The sequence below is a fragment of the Phasianus colchicus genome, chromosome 3 (assembly GCF_987193195.1).
Source record: "Phasianus colchicus chromosome 3, bPhaCol1.hap1.1, whole genome shotgun sequence".
NCBI classification, from domain to species: domain Eukaryota; kingdom Metazoa; phylum Chordata; class Aves; order Galliformes; family Phasianidae; genus Phasianus; species Phasianus colchicus.
The window spans coordinates 45673910-45694921 of record NC_143438.1 but is presented as its reverse complement, the minus strand read 5'-3'; the positions used below and the strand labels follow the sequence as shown (position 1 = coordinate 45694921).

The 21012-nt window shown below is 35.3% G+C and overlaps 1 protein-coding gene across 5 annotated transcripts in view; it reads right to left on the bottom strand.

Annotated features, from left to right (window-relative positions):
• LAMA1 (laminin subunit alpha 1) overlaps nt 1–21012 on the bottom strand; it is a 101725-nt gene that overhangs the window by 15235 nt on the left and 65478 nt on the right. For all 5 annotated transcript variants that reach the window (XM_031588936.2, XM_090137392.1, XM_031588937.2 and 2 more), the window contains 19 exons: nt 20087–20229; nt 17743–17841; nt 16695–16806; nt 16363–16525; nt 13534–13744; nt 13172–13288; nt 12921–13084; nt 11714–11852; nt 10378–10471; nt 9058–9174; nt 7282–7464; nt 6823–6977; nt 5253–5396; nt 4333–4466; nt 3944–4094; nt 3306–3430; nt 2192–2342; nt 923–1067; nt 141–282 (listed from right to left, as the gene is read on the bottom strand). In XM_031588936.2, coding sequence (XP_031444796.2) covers nt 141–282; nt 923–1067; nt 2192–2342; nt 3306–3430; nt 3944–4094; nt 4333–4466; nt 5253–5396; nt 6823–6977; nt 7282–7464; nt 9058–9174; nt 10378–10471; nt 11714–11852; nt 12921–13084; nt 13172–13288; nt 13534–13744; nt 16363–16525; nt 16695–16806; nt 17743–17841; nt 20087–20229 — 2689 coding nt within the window. The remainder of the gene's footprint in view (nt 1–140; nt 283–922; nt 1068–2191; nt 2343–3305; nt 3431–3943; nt 4095–4332; nt 4467–5252; nt 5397–6822; nt 6978–7281; nt 7465–9057; nt 9175–10377; nt 10472–11713; nt 11853–12920; nt 13085–13171; nt 13289–13533; nt 13745–16362; nt 16526–16694; nt 16807–17742; nt 17842–20086; nt 20230–21012) is intronic.

Below are 21012 nucleotides of genomic sequence, written 5' to 3'. Positions count from 1 at the left end.
GAGGAACAGATAATCAAGTCTGAAGTAAGGCTTCAAACTTCACTGATTTCAACTAATGTCAGTGGGATATCAGATTTTTTTAAAGTCCTCTCTGCTTACAGGTGTCTTAGCAAAGGAAGAGAAGTGAATGCACACTTTACCTCACAGCCCTTGATCTTGGCAGCCCACCAATGAAGATTGGGTCCTTATCAGAGCGATTCAAGTCTGAGGCAACCCCAGGCGCTTCTCCTTGCTTGGTTTCTTTGTAATTAATATTATATGCATCCATGACTGCCAGCATTCCTGCAAAGAAAAGAGTAGAGATCTAGAGAAGGATACTAACACGCATTCTTCCATTTTGGCAATCTTGTTTCTAATAAAGGAAAATGTACTCATTGAGTCAAACGCGTATAGACAATCTTCTTATTATTAGAGTGACTACATGTATTGCAGTTCCAGCTGTTCTGCTATTCTCATTTACTTCTCTCTGCCAAAATCAAATCTGGAAAAGTCTACAGGAAAAGATAAATCTGAGAATATGTTATAGTTATTCACATATATCACTTGTAATGCATTACTTTCCTTGTAATGCATTACTTTCCAATCATGGGCCCCCAAATTGTTGTACAATTTACTATAAGAAATGCAAAACACATGCTCCCTAATATATAGACTTAGACAAAGATTTCTCACTATTTAAGGGCTATTAATATATGTGTTCTGGCAGCTGCTGCACTACCTGTTCTTTATAAGATGTGGCAAATCTAGCACTAGATTTTCATTGCTGTCTTTCTCCTGTCTTACTTCAGTGAAGAAATACAGAAGCTGCAGCTAAAGAAATTCTGTAAGCGTCCAGATTTGGTTGTGGTGATGCTTCTTCTGAAACCCCTAGGTATTTCTGATTGTAAATGGAAGAGACCCGTTTATTCAGCCTGTAGCTTACCTTGCTTCTTGTTCCGACTGAATGAAATTTTATACCACGTTCCGTTGTTGTAACGATTTTCTGTTGTCAGAGCAAGAGGTCCTGAACCTAGATCAACAGTCAGTCTCACTTTGCCATCAACAAGCTCAAGGGACAAGAAATCTCTCTAGAAGAAAAAAAAGAAAGAAAAAAAAAGGAAAAAAAAAAAAACCAATTCAATTACAGGAAGCAAAAATCTTCCAGAAATATGCATATTTAGGAGATATGGCCTAGTGTATGAAAAAGGGTTGGTAACTCCTGTAGACTATTTCTTAGGCCCATCTTTGCTATGTTTAGGAAAATTAAATTCCACGTACCACAAAAGGATTTATATCCTTTGTTTTGTTTTATTGTTGTTCTTACTTAAATGAATCAGCAGGCTGGATTGCTTAGCAGGCAAAAGTTTAAACAACAAATGTCACAATTGATTTTTTTGTTTTTGATTGAGAGTAATTTGATTTCACTGTTAGCATAATAACAAAACGATGTAATGTTATTTCTGCAAGATGCAAATAGATTCTACGTGTTTATTCACATCAACAGAAGTAAAAAAAAAAAAAAAAGTGTTTCATTCTAGAAGTGCCCTCTCTACACTGTAAAATTTAAGTCACGTATCATTGTGCAATGTATTCAGGCAGTGAGTACATAATGAATCAAATGAATTATGTAGTGCCTCCAGAACAATTTGTATCTGAACAAAGCTTTGTCCTCCAGGAAAAGTAGGTGGTAAACTGCATGACATGACAATGAAGATCTGGAGATGGGACTAGCTTATGCTGTTGTTGGAAGCTGAGATTTTTATTTCAGTTTGCTGAATTCACATCTCATGGATTTAATTCAATAAGACTATTCAATAATATATTCTTCTGTAAGTTCAGTTCCAAAAGATTTTACATCCTGTCAAGGTTTCTCCAGCAGGAAAAAGAAAAAACTAGTTTGTCATCCCTGCTGCTTCTTGATCTTGTTTTTAGTTAAACTATCCTTAATTTTACTCTCAGGATTGAAATAAATGAATAATTATTTTCACTGCATGTAAATATTCCATTACATGTTAATATTTGTTCTAAGGCATAACCTTAACCTCTGTTTTTTGTTCTTTTACTCACGGCATCCATCACAGGTGATAATCAGCGTAAAGATGATAACTTGTTTTAATAAATGTAAATTGAAAGTGGACATAGGAGAAAGTAAGGAGTTATGAAGTGATCTAAACACAGTTTCCGACAGCCTAAGAGTGATCCTTTTCCTTACAGTGCCATTTGAAGCAAGATACAGAAGTAGCCCATTAGGTGAAAAGGTGCTGAAGAATATTATTATCTGAGTCACTGTTGAGCGAAGTGCCTTCTCAACAACTGAGTATCCTCTGCCATCAAAATGAAATGAAGTGTCTTCATCCTGTGGGCTATGGAATTGGAAAAAAAAAAAAAAAAAGCTAAAACGTTAGCTGAGGATTTGTGTTCTTCCAGTCATTTTAATATAAAATAAGAAAAGTTTGATCAGCTGGTGCAGGCCCTAGGCAGGGTGATTAGGAAATGTGAAAAGCAATTTGAAGCTTGGTGTTATAAATAACTGAAGGATTCCAACCAAAGACCACTTTCATTATAGAATATCAAGAGTAATTTCGCCATGGGGAAGGATGTACACAGGATAAAAAATGTTCTTCTCTGATATATGAAAGGAAAACAACAATCTCTTAAGGGAAAGAAATTATGACACCCTCTAACTTTAGACATGTCATACATTTATAAAAAAAGCTTTATGTAATTGCACTTATAATAAATTTCTATTAGCCTCTTTTCCTGTACTATAGTACTTCTTGGGAATATCACATACAATCAAGCAGCACCCTCTGCTGTTTCTACATGAAACATTCCGCTAAAGGGAATACAGTCAAGCATATTTCTTTGCAGTTCCTTAAATATAAAAACAGAATTGACAGCAATCTCCTTTCACAATGATTACAGGAATGGTAATAAGCTGAGTGGCTACAATTTTGCTATGGACTTTTAATAAGAGTGCTTTACAATTTAACTGAAAAAATAACAATTTTATCTCGCTCTGCATTACTGGAAAGAAAATATTCCAGAACACTTTGGTTTACAGGCAGTTCCCAACTTTTGCTGCACAGAGCAGACCACAGCCATAGAACTCTTCTGAAAAAGTAGGCATTAATAAACAATAAAATTTCATGCAGTTAAATTATTTGACACTACTGACACATCCAGATTAACATTTACAGAACTGTAAGTTAATGATCAATGTAACATTGCACTTTGAGTTCACCATTTTTATCTGGATCAGAAATATATGTTATACATATAAAAGACTAAATCTATTTAAAAAGAAAAGAGCAAGACAAAAATACCTTCCAAAACATCCGCTGCACTTGCCCTCCCTTTCTATGTAGTTCCAAAGACCGATAGATTTTCCATTCAGGGATGCTTCTCCCATGCACCCTTTAAAATGTGTTACTTTAACAGCAGGTGACTTCTGCAAAAAAAGAAATACTTCATGAATACAACTAATGTTAAGTACCCTGAAAATTAAACAGCTAAATTTTAGGTTTTTTTCCATTCAACTCTAAATTTGTTAGCTACAAGTCATAAAAGAACATATTTTAACATAATTGTAAACAACTATCATTTAAAACATAATAGATCTGTTCTGCAGCAAGTTAAGTAACTACAGCCTTGACCTACTTACAATCTTTATTGCATAAAAAAATGGCAATCTAGAAGAAGCCATAGAAGAACAGCAACAACAAAAAAAATTAAATGTACAATATCTGTGCATCATATATGTACGCACTGCCCGCCCTGATGAAAAATTTAGGTAAAAATTCCCAGGCAAAATTAACTTCATATTACTAAAGAACATTGTTATAGCATCTTCGCCTTATGTTCAGTTTGCCTGGCATTTCTTTATGACGTAGCCAATATATGCAATTATTACTAAATGAAAGGTGTATTTAAACATGATAAAAACATTTCACAGAATGCCAACCTTAATTTGCCCTCCAAGTCCTCCGATAAACATTAGCGTTGATTTGTTAGCATCTAGTATGCTAGCTGTTCCCGGAGAGGTTGCAGATTTAGGTGAAGACTTCTGATTGGAGTTCATTTCCTCTATGCTGAGTGTACCTGTTTTTCCAAACCTATCAATTACAAATAATAAATGGTCTTAGAAATCATCCAGCTTAATCAGTGCATTCTATCAACTTTTTAAGAACAGCAAACATCTTGTTACTGAAAAACTCAGCAGATAGTTTGTGTGGTTTATGATGTTTCTATAATACAGTGATCTTATTTTAAAAATACATTCGGTTTCCGCTGAACTTATTTCTGATTGCCCCTTCAGACCTTCAGTATGTATACAATTTACCCTTTAATTACCTGGTTGCATGTATTCTGTGCCATTTGTTGTTGTCAATTTGAAAATCAGGGTATTCTACTCTTGTTGATCCTGAGCCCAAATCCCAAAGAAGAGCCACCTTACCACGTCGCATCTCCACAGCAAGGAAGTCTGCCTGAAAAAAAGCAGTCCTTATTGTAATACATCACATTGAACATGTTTCTGTTTTGTGCATTTAATTCTAACATGTAACTTCTAGAGTCTAAATTCCCATTCCTACATCACTGGAGTTTACTTTAAGTGAAATCCCTAATGAATAGTTTTAGCAAAAGAAGATGAGTGAAAGAAAAACACATAATGAAATAAAAAAAATCAGCTCATATATAGCTAACTGAATATCTTTTTTATAGACACATCAAGATGTGACACAGTGTTTGCACGCACACGTGTAGACAGGTATAAATACCTGTGTTCATGCAAACAGACCTACCTGTCTGTTTGAAAAAGTATTATCAGTCTGTGAAAAAGTACTAACACGTGCACACAGCTGTGTATTTATTAGAAGTATAGAGGGAAGGAAGAGGGAGGCAATGTGACACTCCACTATCATGTTCCTTTAGCTGTGTGGATGCATAAGGGCCAAAGTCAAATTCTTTCTTTGCGATAACAGGCAAAATGCTTGATGTACTCCAGCAAGCTATACAAAAGCATCACACAGTGTTATGCTCCATGAGTTAAAGTACAGAATGGAAAAAGGAAAGTAGAGATTCCTTGCATGCCTAAGAAGCAAGCTAACAAATCAGGTGTTTTTATTCTCTACCTGTGAGGATCTCTGTGGAACCATCTAAAGCCTCATTTAGGTACTTAGTTTGAAGTCAAGTAGAAAAAAGAAATGATACACATATGATCATCTAAGTGTTTGACTACCATCAACTTCAATGAATGCATATAGGAAACTTACCTTTCCATTGCTACCCAGGTAGAAAAGGAGGTTATCTGGTTCTGTAGTTTTCACATTAAGGGTTAAAGAGTTGTAATTCGTAGATGAAATCTGGGGTTGGTAGGCACGAACGCAATCTCTGTCTGCTGATACTGCAACTTTAATCTGAAAGGATGAAATGGAATCTAAACAAGCCTCAGTGTACAGAGTACATGTTTCTAGAATATGTACTTTCTCACCAACCAGTGCAAGAGATTTCTTCAGATACTTTTATGTGACCAAAGTATTATTACGGGGGTTAGATCTTAATCTCTTATGAAAAAAGATACAGAAATTGAGAAGAAATACTCACTTATCCAATTACAAAAACTGAGGGCATTAGACAAAGCTATCCAAAATACCACAGAAAATAACAATAAATCTTGTGTCAGAAACCCACATATGAGTAAAAGCCAGTGTAATAATATCAGATTATAAAGACACACCAAGGAGCTGGATCATGTAACGACAGAGAAGACTTAATTTCATCCAATTCATTGAACACACCTGTAGTAACTAAATACATAATGCACGTGTGTGCAGATGTGTGAGATGGATACATAAACTTTCTCTTGTCTAGTAAACTTTAACTTAGAAAAAAAAGATATCCACAAAACATCAAAATGAACTCTCAGAAATGTAAAGAAAGTTTTGCTTATATTTCTTTTCATCCTTCTAGAAACCTCTATAGTTTGCAATACTCCTTCTGTTCTACACTGGATTCATTAAGCTTCAACAGACTGTAACAAAGATACAATAACCATAAAATTAAGATTTCAGAAAGAACTGAAAGCGGGTTTTTTTCCAAAAAAAAAAAAAAAAAAACAAAAACCCACTTCCCTAAAAGTTACAGAACATGCCCACATTAAAGTCAAAGACATATTAGAAGTTACTGAGTGTGAAGTCAATTTTATATCTTTCTCACATTTCACTGAGGTCCATAGTACTTTCATTGTTTTTAAAGAGGAAGCATATCTTTAAAAAATTAATGTTATTTGTCTCCAAGTATTCTGGATGCACAGCAACTTCTTGCAAAGACAACAACATGGTAGGGGATACATGGCAAATATTTACTGACAGAATCCACATTCTTATTAAAAAAATTGTAATTAGACTTGATGATGCATGGATGCTTTTCACATCAGTCTCTAAAATAAGCCTGGAAATTAACATCTTGTCCTAAACACATGGCAGCTCCGTCTCTTCACCTGTCTCTTTCTCACTAAGCATCTCCATGAATGATTTCCAACACTTTGCATTCCATTATTTTAACAAGAAACAAAAGGAAACAGAAAAAAATAAAAATATTAAAAATAATGTTACTGCCTTCAGAAAAACTCACAAGTGATAGAGGAAACATGAGGCTAGAACTATAAAATACACCAACAGCCCTGCAAGTAATGATTTTAGTATCAGTCAGTGCTCTACAACTTCAGTGAGATCCCAGAACAACCACATACCTTCAAGGTAAATTTTACGCTCTTAATCTCAAACAACTTTCTGTTTTAAAGGTGAAAGTGAAGCCAGTTAAATCTGCAGTGATGGTACTTACAGATGCTGCTTGTTTCCGGGCTTGACTGATAAGCTCTTTAATTTCAGACAAATTTCTGCTCAGATTCTCTTCTAGCATTTTCAGAGGTTTCAGTCTATCAAGTAAAAGACTCGCTTGTGCTTCAATTTCTTTAACGTGTTTTTCAGCTGTGATTGCTGCCAAAACATAAGTGAAATATTGAGGTAGATTGGAAAAGAAACGCTAAAATCCTTAACCAAGGGGGCCTGTTTCTAATTTTTTCTTTTTTTCGCAATTTTAAACATCAGTAAAGAATGTGCCTACTTAAAGGCATTCCATGAGACTCCTCTAGTGATCTATTGAAAAGTAAGCACATTTTTATTGAATTAGGAGGAATATTTCAGTCTATCAGATTTATATTTAATGCCTATTAAACTTGAATATTAGTACTACTTCTGCAAGCAGTGACATTTCTAGAGAGCAATGAAGCAGTAAACCTACCAGCTTTTGATGAATCAATTATAAGCTCACTGGTTTTCCTCAATGTGCCATTAACTTGGGACAATGTAGATGAAGCATTCAGCAGCTTTTGACTGAAATCCCCAAAGTGGCTTAAACCCACCATAGTGCTGATGTTTGCAGACACAGCGAGCTCTTTCACCTCCAGCATGTATTTCCTTGTAACTGAAAAACAGTGGCAGTTCACAGATTAAAGAAGTCACAGCTTTCAAATAAATGCTTGACCTGTTTAATAACAACACAGTTATTTACATAATCAGAGCATTAGAAATGCTGCCAGTTGCATTCCTTCCATACTAAGATTTATGTTTCCAGTTCTTTGTATATTCAGTCTGTGAGGGGAGCTCCAAACCAAGACTGACCATGATCTAACTTAGCCTAGCTGTTGAATGCCCCATGTCTCACAGTGTAGGAATTTTAACTTCTGTGAAACTGGAGTTCTGGAGTAGGTTGCTGCAACTTCTCTTACTCAGTTAGTAAGCTGAGAAATGGACATAGCTATGGTCCTGAACTAAAAACACAGTAAATGTTCCCAACCTGGTAATACAGAAATGGATATAATTATCAGTGTAACATGCAGACACACAATAGTAATACATACATATATATACATATATAAAACAATACATACATATATAAATAATAGTGTACAATAAAACAGGCAGGTCTGTTGCACTCTGCTTTGGGCCATGAGCATGTATACAGTAAGACATCGCTCCCATTCTCAGCCTGTCCCTTACGCTTCCTATTCCAGGAATAGTGGGACTCAGCTGGCACAGAAGACTGTGTTTAGGTCTGTAGGAATCCAGTACCCAAGGCAGAGGTCAACACCACCATCCATTAATCTCTGTCCAGATAAAAAATTGACAATTTCAAGAAATAAATCAAAACTGAAATTGAACAATGTTAACCTGTGAGTTAAGGAGACCCATCCTAAGATTTTAACAATACTTTAATTGACAGTGTGTGACTTTATGTCAAATAGCATCCTGCAAATAATACTCAGCGTAATTTTATCATTCTTTAGTGCAAGTTGAGAGCTTGAGCTACAAAATAGGTATTTTAGATCTTAATATTCTAATCTGGTCATAAAATAAAACCAGTGCAGGAGGCCTTTATGATGTTTCTTCTACTCTTTAAACAACAAATACTGTTGGTAAAGTATATCATACCCTTCTCTCTTCACAATACAAAAGATGTTTTTTTAATTAAATTTCACAAACTCTAGGTCTTTCCTTTATTTAAAATATTGTTTTGTTTTGTTTTTTTTTAAAGGATTTGTTTTGTTTTGGATATACACAGAAAGGACATTTAATTTGGTAAATGAAGTCAGCATTTACAATAAGAAAACATTTAGATACAGATAAGTTTCATAGCACAATACAAACAATTTTGAAACAAGCTATTAAAAGAAAGCAAAACCTCACAGGTTCATCTAAGAGTTTCTCCCCACGTGCGGTTAAATATTCTACGACTTCATTCTCTTCTCATACCAGTGTAATTCCGTTGCTTTCAGATCCCGATCTGATTTACAGCAGGGTAAAATGAGAATCAGACTATGGGCCTTATATCAAAACACAGTTATGTTTTATGGGCTTAGTAAAAAACAGAGAACATTCTTTGCTAGGCAGGAGGCTAAAAGAGTCTCCGGTCTAGTTTATTGCTTATGTGTCTCCCATCAGATGATAAACAAGACTATATCATGATTGTACTAGAATGTTCTGCAATAAGAAGTATATAAATACTGATTTCACTTACCATTAGGCAACGCTTTCAGCACCAATAGGGAATCATTAAGCTGGTTGACAATTTTAACGGTACTTTCCTGAATCTTTTCTACTTTTTTGCTCAATCCATTCAATCCAGATAAAAGGCCTGTTGGAAGAAATAACTGATTTTTCTGTGCACTAAAAAAAAGATACAATCCACATGAGTCCTACATACAGAGATAATAAACATTCACTTATGTAAGCACATGGAACTTTTTTGTCTTCTTTAACAAAAAATGCATTTTAAAAACAGAAATGTAAACTGAATGCAATAAGTTCAGATAAGGTCCTGTGGGCACTGTATCGTGCAAAGTTATCCCTTCTGGCAAATTCAAACCAGAAATATAGTCAGGACAGACTTATAAATTAAAATTATTCAAAGATGGTGAACCCTTATAATTTCTATGATGTTCTTGACATTTTTCTTGAAATACAACAGGAGCCATTCAAGATATTTTTCTTTTAATTATTTTTGAGATGCTTGTAGAATCCTCTCACTAAAAATAAAAGCACACAGAATAAAAAAAAAAAGTGTGTATTCAGTTCATCTGAATTATGTAAGATGTATATATTTGTGTAAAACTTTTGATATCAAGAGCAAAGATCATTTTATGGTTACAATTTATCTCTTTGAACCATTCACGTTCTGTCCAATTTTATTCAAAACTTCCCTTAGAGTCGGAGTCTGCTTCTAAACAAAGTCTGTGTTCAAAACATTTAGCACTTCCATGGTGCAGACTCAAAAGCTTTTTGGAGTGATAACAAACTGAAAGGATATCATAATTTATAGAGGGACTCTGGTCCAAAAGGCACTGTTTACAGACAGAAGGAAAAAATGCAGCTTGTTATTATATTTCAGCTATATAGAAGAAACAGGAAAAAAATTATTATGATTTAAGTACATCACCCTACAGAACTGTGTAATCCATGATTTATTAAATCAAACTGAATGAACATATTTCTTGAAGACTTATGTTTGTCCTTCACCTGCTGTGCAATCCCTACTGCCTTCACATTCACAGCATTCAGAAAAACAGCCATCTAAAGAAAGCATTACTTGGAGACAAAGAAGGTATAGTAAAAGTCAAATTTTTAAATGTTTACCAAGCAAAATTATATTTTACATGTTTTTTTGTAAGAATATATGAGTCCTGAATACAACATCAATTTCAATAGTACAAAAATGTATGCGTATTTATATATAATATTCTCTTTTAGTTTAAGGCCATTTGGAAAAAAATGAATCTACCATAGGACAAGCTATGGAAAAGGAAAGAGAAGCAGTAAATGTGAACTCTAAAGAACTAACCGTTACTTTTTTTCTTCAGATTTTTAGCTTCATTCTGAACTTTGGAGCTAAGCTGCAGAGTGTCTTTGCCAAGAAGACTGAGAGATTCTTCTGGCTGAAGAAAAAAAAAGCAGAAATCCATTGACAGAAGTTCAACTGAAGACACTGACATGCCTATGGACATCTAATGTGAGTTACTGAACATTCTCACCACTTCTATAATAACCTATTTATTACCTTGCTAAGAATAAATAAAAAAGTCGTAATGTTTTGCTCAAGAGCATGATATTGAAAATAAAACCTGCCAAATTCCAGTCTGAACAGTGCTACTAATTTTCTGTTACCTTTTGAAACATTGCTAGTTTTAGTTCCAGTTCTAAAGCCAAATTCTCAGCACTAAGCCCTTTTAAGATATTTGAAAATTCCAGTCTTAAAGCGTTCTTTTAATCCGTTTATCCATCTGGAAAATCTGAAAAAATGCTTAGGAGGGCTCATGCTGTGTATATGACAGCATGTGATGAAATAATAAACAAGCACATAATTCTGACTATTTTGATCACTATCACGTGAATGCAATATCATGTATTTGTCTCTCCGGCAATATTGTAATGACAAATGTAAAACACAGCCAATTCTTTCCTTGGGTTTACAATCATAAAAAAATGTAGAGATAAAGGGAGGGAAACACGTACAGTAACAGGTTAGGTAACTCACTGATCTGGTTTTTGTAATCTAGTGTTATAATAACAACCTGATAATTTTGCAAGGCAGGAGAATGGAAGATGTGATATAAAATACATTTTGTTATTGAATACTCTAAACTAAGCAAAACAGGGGTTGTGAATACTTAGAAGTGGAATAGAGACAAGATGAATAGAAGATGCTAATTAACTCTAAAGGTAAAAGGGAGCACACAAAGGACAGGGAGCTTAAGTCATACAGAAATGACACACTTCTTCTGGGAAGTCTCCTCTAGTGGGAGATGTCCCTGCCTATAGCAGAGGGGTTAGAAGTAGATAATCTTAAAGGTTCCTTCCAAACCAAATCATTTTATGATCCTATGAAATGCAAGTTGGATGACTGATGGCAAAAACACACAGAATCATATCCAGTCCAGTTAAATGTGCATCACATGTATAAAAACAAAAGTGGTAAAGAGGAAATCGAGACAAACAGAACATGAAATCTGGTATCCTTACTGCCTTACAGCACAGATTCAGGATACATTATATATCAGCAGGCAGGACAGGCTGTCTCCATCAGGATGATCCAGATTCCAGCAAGTGAAAACACCCACAGAACAAATATTCCAAAATGAGAACAATAAGGAAGTGAAGATGCTAATATCAATACTTACTAAATCCAAAGGGCCATTCATAACCCTAGATGCATCATCTGCCAAACTCTCTGTCCTTTCAATCACATTTTTAACACTGGAGTGGGTGTAGACAGCAGCTGTTGCATTCAAAGTCACATCTTTTACTTTTGAGAGGCCACTAAGTAAAAAAATTAACAAATAATACCATTTTTGTGAAACAAGCAATAGTCAAGCAATAAGTTCCATGTGCAGTTACATGTGCATATTACACCATGCACAGCAACCTTTTAGAATTCAGGATGCACTCTGAAAAAAAGATTGCATCCTTCCCAAGGACTGCAAAAAGGGCTTTTAGTCCTCTATTTTGAACTGAAAAAAAATCCAAATTACCAGAAAACTTAAATATTTAATTTTGTTGTTGTTGATGATGGTTAGTTTTTCAATTTATATATCAGTTTAGCCACAGATAACATTTTCCATGAAGAACAAACAAATCAGATTATGTAAACATAACAGAACGTAAACATGTTCCTACCTGGAGCTCAAAAGCAACACAGAGAAATATAGAACCTAGAAGGAAATATGAGTATCTGAACACTACTCCATATCAAATGTCATTTTATTTAATTTGTCTGGATACAGTAAAACCAGCAGTTACTCAACATTACTCAAAGTAAAATTTTCTGTTCTCAAGCTTAAAATATGCGTAAATTTTTCAATCTAATCAAATTTAAACTTTAAAACACAGCTCTGGTGATTTTATTAGACAAATGAGCAACAGTTCTAGAAGTATTCCTGTGACAGAGTATTTCCACTGAAATAAATTCTAAGAGTGCATTTGGGATTGCAACCCACTCATTTCTGCAAGATGCTTTGAAAGCAACAATAATGAAGGCATAGCAAAAATAGCTTCTTGATGAGATTTATAGATATATAGTCAAAGAAGTATTCATACACTGAACACAAGCTTTTCAAGTCATACTATGATACATTCACAGGGCACTTAACTCACCAGTTATTGTGCAAGTCAACCACATGAAATTCAAGACTAATCAACCCCCTCTATATCATTTCATAAAGATACTCTACGCTACGTTAAAGGCAAAAAATAGCTGAAAAGAAAGAGAGAATAAAAACTGATTGCTTTCGCTTAGTGTATTAAGCTACTACTACTACTTATTTAAATTAAATGTGATAGGATTATAAATGAGGCCTCTCCCAGTTTCAACTTCCTTGAGTTTCTTACCTCTCCAGTGCATCTGCAAGTCTTTGGAACTGAGCAGCATGATCCTCAGCTCTGTATACCAGGTCAAGCACTCCTCTCACAGACATCTGCATCACCAGCTCATCCACATGGTGTCTCAAGTTGGTATTCCATTGGAGTAGCTCATCCTGGTGGACCTCCAAGTTCTGCACAACAGAAGGGTTTCCTTTGTTCTTTCCCCCCCAGTAGACACTTGACAGTATCAAACAGGATGTAAAAAATTAAGAACTTACTGATGTAGAGTTCTTTACATCTTGGGAAAGAGCAGCAGCAACGTTCACTAGGAATTTTCCTTCTTTAATAAGCATGGTTGAGACTTCTTTATTTTCCTTTATATTCAGCTTTTTTTCCTATAGCAAAAAACATTGTTTTTAATATTGACCTGTAAGTTAACTAGTGCATATATTAGATAACCATTATTTTTGTTTTCAAACAACAATCTGGTTTCCTTTGAGTTTTCAAGACACTATGTATTTTATATATTAAGACGCTTAAATGCGTACAGCTTTCTGAAAAGCTAAAATCAACTTACAAACAAAATTTCATATTTCATATTTATTACATAACAACACAGATCGTCCATTTAACATCTTACATTTAACTCTGCCAGGTTGCTAGAGATAAGAGGAAACAAGCGATTTGTCTCATTGATGTCAGCAAGTGCATCGTTCACCAGATCCTGGGCACCTTGCAGTTTGCTGTTGTGTTTTGATAAGAGCTGGCTTGCATCTTTTTTCAGCTCAGCAAGCTCCTGCTGGGGTTTCAGATAGTCTTTCTGAACCCGGAGCAACAAATTTTCTGCAGCTCTGGCAAAGAGAGGAAGTGAAAAATAAACACATGGTAAAGGACAGACAGGCATGGGGATCATACAAAATAAATTTAAATGCACCTTCTTACAGAAGTCCACAATTTTTCATACAATAGCATGCATACATACACCAGCCTACTTACCAGTCTGAGCAAACAAAAAGGTGACAGTGTGGGGGAGAAGGAAAGGAATACCATTAACAAGCATTGCATGTGTTGATTAGAAAAGTGTAAATATAAAATTAAAAAAAAAAAAAAACTCATCACTAAAATGACCACTGAAATGCAATCTTTATACTTATCCCTTAAAATTGGTAAGATATGAAAACCCCCTCGCTCTCCTCAAATCAGAAAGTTGTAAATCACATCTCTTGGTCTATCTGGGAATATTCGTGCATCCATTTGAAAGTTTTCTAATACTGAAGAAAATCGTCTCAAAATGACACTGCAAGTCTATTCCTCTGTCTCTCTTTGCACACATACGCTGCACACAGCAACTCCTATAAATGACACTTTCACATAAATATTTGCCCCTTTAACCTGATTTCAAGCCATACTGATAGAATCATAGAATCCTTAAAGCTAGAAGGGACCTCTGAAGGCCACCTGGTCCAACTCCCCTGCAATGAACAGGGACACCACAGCTAGATCAGGTTGCCCAGGGCCTGATCCAGCCTCACCTTGAAAGTCTCCAGGGACAGGGCATCCACCACATTAGTGGGCAACATGTTCCAGTGCCTCACCAGCCTCACTGTAATTACATCTAACCTAAATCTACCCTCTTTGAGCTTGAAACCATTTCCCCGTGTTCTGTCACCACAGACCCTGCTAAAGAGCCTGTGCTCTTCTTTCCTGCAGTTCCCCTTTAGATACTGAAAGACCACCATATGATATCATCTCAACCTTCTCTTCTCCAGGCTGAACAACCTCAGCTCTCTCAGCCTGTCCTCATAGGAGAGATGTTCCATTCCAAGGATTGTTTTTGCATCCTTTCCCTGGACATGCTCCAACAGGTCTATGCCTTTCAAGGTCTCTCAACAAGTCTATGATCCTCATCCAAAGCAGAATACATATATTACAATGTTACATTCTATTTTTCCCAGCAGATGTGTATTTGCATGTATTTCTTAAAACAAGCAGTTCCAAGTCCTTAAGCTCAGAAGTCACTGAAGACTTTAAACTGTTAGAAGAACAAAAGTGTTTTACAAGGCAGTAATGGCTTCTATTTCATTATGCAATAAAAGGATTGTATTCCAAATGGTTTACAGAGCAAAATGTGAGGAGACTTCCTGGAGATTTCATTTAGAGTGTTGCTCAACAATATGTCACCACAAGATCACTACATTATCAGCCACGTGGTAACTTCTGCATCCTGAAAAATGCACTGTCAAGCTATTTATTTAAATCAGTTTTGAATTTACAGCTGCACTGCATGATAAATTCTGCAGAACATCTAATAAATCTTATTAACTCTCTCCTTCAATCTGCTACAGAACTTTCAGGAATTTTGGCAGTCTGTAATTGAAAAACTTAATTTACAAATACCTTGTGTAACAGCTCAGGCTAATGCTGAAAGTCAGAACTTTTTCCTAGTATGCAACAGAACACTGAGACGTTTTTGTAAGTGCAAAAATGTTATCTGAAGTTCCCAACAAGTATAAGAATAAACAGTACACTTCTAGTCCATTTTCATGTCCATTTAACTTCTGTACAGTTTAATATCTGGTAAGGATAAGGAAAAGCACAGGAGTCTAGCAAATGAAATCAGATATTCCACCAATATAAACATTCAATTCTACTCCTAATTTAAAGGATTTAATAAAGAAAAGATAAATTATCAGAAATATTCTTGGGCTAATTTTTATCTCCTGAAGCCAATACTTATAACAGACACTTTTCTGTGCAACCTATCCCAGAGAACTTGCTTTAGCAGGGGATTGGATGGTCTCCAGAGGTCCCTTTTAACCTCTATGATTCTGTGATTCTTACAGCTGTCAGTGGGAGCTAGCCTAGGGCAGTACTTCATATTTTTGAAGGTGGAAAAAAAATATTGCTGACTATTGGAATAGTTGTTGTTTTAGATTGGCAAGTCTGGCAAAATGATGTAAATAATGAATTCAAAAGCTGTTTCAAAATAACCTTTAAATGCAGGCAAATTGAGACAATGAAAATGAATTCTAAGCAGTGACTCAGACATTGAATAAAATGCCCTGGTTTCATATGCAAATCTAGTTGATACATCGACAATATTTTACCACATCCTTCAGTAGATCTTGGGCTTGCAACTCTCTGAGACTGTTTTACTATGTTTCCAATCCACAAGAAGATGTGTATTTGGGCCAAACCTGAATCAAATCAGTGAGTCTTTCCACTTACTGCAATGCATCATTGTATCACATCCAAACAAACAGGGATTTGACTTTACTGGCATCACGTGAGATGCCTAAACATCTTCAAATAACGTAACTCCAAATGCAGAGTTTTAATAGCCCCATCTGAGCTAGTTATCATAACACAATCTATTACGACAGAGCAAGGATTCTCCAGATCTCTCTCCAAAAAGCAATACTGCATAGTACAAACATGTGAATCAAAGTTCCCAATAGAATAGGCTTACTTTAGGAGACTGGCAGCATTATAGTGCCATCGAACAAAATCTTTCTTGCGCAGTTCATTCAGTAGGGTTGAAATATCATCCTGCAGGCTCTGAGATGTAACATTTGACAATGGGAGGTCCAGGCCCAGTGTTTCATTTAGCGACATTGCAACTTCAGCAAGTACTAAACAGGAGAGTGAAAGATTTAGTCATACCACTGATAAAGCGATATGTGAACTTTCTGGAGAAATTGCAGCACTTTTGTGTTCTGTGTAAACAGTTCTTTAATAGCTACAAAGGAAACACCCTTGTAAATTCTGCAAAGAAGTGGAAATATCTTAAAAGCAGGATACCTTTGATGGCTGTATGTACTGTGTCAATAAATCCACTCAGTTCTTTACTTTTACTCCTGGTTTCCTGAGTCACTGTGTTAAGCAGCCAAGCTTTTCTCAAAATTCTAGACGACTAGAATAAAATCAGAGATACACCTTAATAATTTTGTTAAAACATTGATTAATGATAATTGCTCATCTTTTTACAATTTTTTCCAATAGTGAAAATACTTTGTCAGAGGAGACTAATTTTTTAACAAGGAAGATTTAGCTGCTTCAGCAATATGATGCTTTCATGCTGCAACATTGTTATTTTGAAAGTTCCAGCCCCTGATATGGGTGAAGAACTGATTTATCAATTATTTTCACAATTAATAAAACCATAATTATCAAAGCTATTACTTTTGTATAGCTATTACTTTGTATACAAGTATGTGTATACTTGTAAACATCAATTCTTGTACCTTAAGATAATTTCTCTTGGCAATAACAAGGCTTCTAGTGCAAGCGCCTAGTTCAATTAGTTGCACATGTTCAACAAATGATAGGTACACATGAACAGCAAATGAAATGTAATGGCCATAGACTATTGAAAACTCTCCACTTACAAATTTTCTGGTGTTAAAGCTGAATAAAGAAGATAAATGTTGGACTTTTCAACAGATACAATTCTGCTGAAAATATTTTAAATACAGGGACGTAAATATAAGACTTTTTGATGAGTATTCAACAGTGACTATTTTAAATAAGCTTCACTTGTTGGAACCGGTGAGAAGAAAAGCTCTTCAGTTTTAGGGCCTTAAACGATCATATTGCAAAAAGCTTTGGAACTTCAACAGAAACCATGTAAATCTCCTGTACAGCATCATAAAATGTTGTAGCTCGCTGAATAATTCCACAAACTGGTTAACCCCTCTCCCCAGAAAGACTACAGAATAGACAGAATTCTTTCACTGAAGTCTATAGATTTAAAATAATTTCTAAGCAATACCCCAGCATGTATGTTCAATGTTATGAAGCCTCAAGAGATTTCTTCACAAATGCTAGGAATTACGAAGGCAGCACCTACCTCTTCAGGCAACTGATCAACATCTCTTGACAAACTCAGAAGACTTTCTTCTGCTGTAGCTAATGAGTACGTTGAATCCACTCTAGGAGCTATAAACCCCTACAAGAAACACTAACGTAAAGATTCCATTGCGTGTCCAGAATTTTTCTGGGGAAAAAATAACTATGCAAACTATTTAGACCACTTATATTTTTGAAATGATGTTTTTCTAAGGCACATAAGATAACAGAATAGTTACATACATACAGCTGATGAAAAATAAGTGGTCATTTCTATAGACAGAAGGAAATAAATCTCCAAATCTAGCTGTCATGCTTTCAGTCCAGTAATAAAAGGGAATCAGCGTTCAGCTTTCCTGATTCTCAATTTCTCCAGTCTGAGCTGTCCAAACAATCTACTTTCAGAAATTCAGAGGTCCCTCAAATTGTTTCCATCCAGTTCCACATCTACAATTTCAGCAGCTGATCACATCAAAATAGCTGTATCTAGTGTATATATTAAGGATGGCCCTGGATCTACGTTTCAGTATCAAATCCAGTGGCAGTCAGGAGTTCATGATCTTGGCACTCAAGTTACACAGTCAACCTTGCCCTGAGGAACCTTTAGGCTGTATTTGGCTTCAAGGCCAGCTCAAAACTGCTGTGTATGGCAATAAATAGGCCACTGTATCTAACTGATACATTCAAGGCCTGCAACAGAATACCACTTCTCTACAAATGCAAAACAACGTAAGGGATTCTTAACAGGAGGGCAAGTCTGGATACAGGAGGGCAAGTCTGGGTAAAAGTTGGTTTACAGTGGAAGGGACAGTCCTTCAAAGACGTATAATTCAGATAAATAAACACAGGGATTTTACAGATTTTACTTCTGTACAAGAAAAGAGAGAAGAAAATCTTTCATTATCACAAAACACAGGAATGCCTACTTGCAAACAGAAGAACTATGAGACTTCCGACTTAGCCTCAAAATTAAGTTGTTTAAAGAACACTGTGCCTTCACATAAAAAGAGTAGATATCGTAGTCACAAGAGCTTTGTATCATTGTTAGATCCCTTAAATATCACATGTCCAAGTGAGTGACAGCTGGTTTAGATTTGATTTTGACATAAAAAGATATGTATTAAAGGAGAAACACTGCCTTCATTTGTACAAAGGATTTGACTTTATAATTAAATAGATGTTATGTATTGAATAACGCTTATGCTCCCTGAAGACAACATTCCTACACAAACACAAAACAATTACAGAAAGCAAGTCATTTGTATCCTTAAAGCATTACAATTATTTGGTATGTTTACGCCTTCACAGCATAAAGGAAGGGAAGCAAAACTGAAGCTTTATAACAAAAATATTAGTAACTAAAACTAAAGGAAAAGACTACCTCTGCTGAAGCATAAACATGTAATTTAATCTAGTTTGCCTTCAGATATTGTAATTATTAAATTTGTGAGCACTTGGATTGGAATTCAGTCTGCCTCACGCTTTAATAGGTGAAATTTTAATTCAAACTCTCCATTTGCAGAATCCAGCAGCACATGAAGGCTCATGTTATTCTGACTGTGGTGTGATACGGTTGAATACAAAGACAGTAGATTAAATTCTCTCTTAGAGTTTGTCTTGCCTCAATTACTACTGGGCAGACTTATCAACAAATATGCTATTTTAATAGTCATTAAGTAACAAATATTTTTACTTATCTCTGGCTTTGCACAGAGATGACTAGAACTTAATCTGCAACAATAATTGACCCTAGGGGGTTCAATAAAATTAGTATTTGCTTAAGGTAGCACAGGAGCTGGAAGGACAGCTTTTTACGAACAGTCTGAAAGTATGCAAAACAAGCATTCTAATAGCTTTTGTCTCCTAAGATGGAGAACAGAGGATGTCACTTAGTCAGAAAAATGTAAGGAAAGCAAACAGCTGCATCCAATGTGCAATGGATAAGCACTTTGTCGTATTCTTCCCCAGGACTCTGACAGCTCTTCAAAGGAACCAAAAAGGGACCTGGCCTAATGCTTCAGTATAATTGCTGAAAATTATGCTCTTTAAATTCAGTAAGTCTAGGCCAATCCTAAGGATCCACACAATCCAATGAAACATGCACATGTAGTACATTCAGTAATCATACTACTGATTGAAAAATATATTCAGACATTAATTTAAATGTCAGTATGACAAAATAAAAGAAACATGGGCAATTAAAGGGCTTAAGACTAATTTAATCTGGTGCCATTTACAGACACACGCATGAATTTCAGGAGGACCTCATTTAAACTACTGAGTGGCTGCAAGCTTTCCTTTAAAGGTGTGACTAAATATTTCTACTACTTGTATGTTCATATTACCTTTAACTGTTTTGTTGCATTCTCCAGCTCTGATAGTATCCCAGAGGGCACATGGACAATACCAGTGAGGTTCAATGAAAGTATGTCTTTACTGAGACCATCCAAGTTGTTTAGCAAAACTCCTGTGCAGTTGTCATCACAAGCTAGACAAATTATTTCAAAAAGGAAAAGTAACATAAGCATTTTTTTTTTTTAAAGTAACCAAATACTGCTATGGGTTGTTGTTTGTTTTGGTGTGTTTTTTTGTTTTTTGGTTTTTTTTTAAAACATATTAATACAGCATGCGCCTTTACTTTTTGTGTTAAAACTGATAGAACACAATTTTGAAAATGCAGGCTTGTATTCTTGCCCTTCCATGCCCACCCCAGAAGAGGACCAATTCCAAACATGCTATCCTTAGGTTAGAACACATTCAAGCTGTATTAATCTCGTTGTCTACTGACCTTCTTGTTATACTACACAGATATTGCACCTATTTAGGTATATTGCTGTAAAGCCAGGGAATAGCCACTAACAGCTACCAGATAGGTTACAAAGACACCACAATTGAAATAGATTCCCTGTAGGTACATTTATTCTCCATTTTCTTATAAAGCAAAATATGAGTCTATATTCCTAGTTTATTATAAAAGCAGTTACTGTACTGAGTAGGTCTTTCTGCTATCAACTCTCTCATAGGGAACTACATGACTAATGATTGATAGAGCATGCCCGTACACAAGATGACTCATTAAGTATTATTAGAGCAATATCACAGGCAAAGAATAATTGACATAGGAATTCAATGGTTTCAAATAAATAAAAGTATGCTACAAACAGCAAATAAGTATTAAAGTTATCTTTTCTTAAATAAGCTTGTAGCGAGCATTGGCCAATTTAAGGATTAACTGCTGGTCTACTATTACATTTTGTTCTGCAGTTTCCTC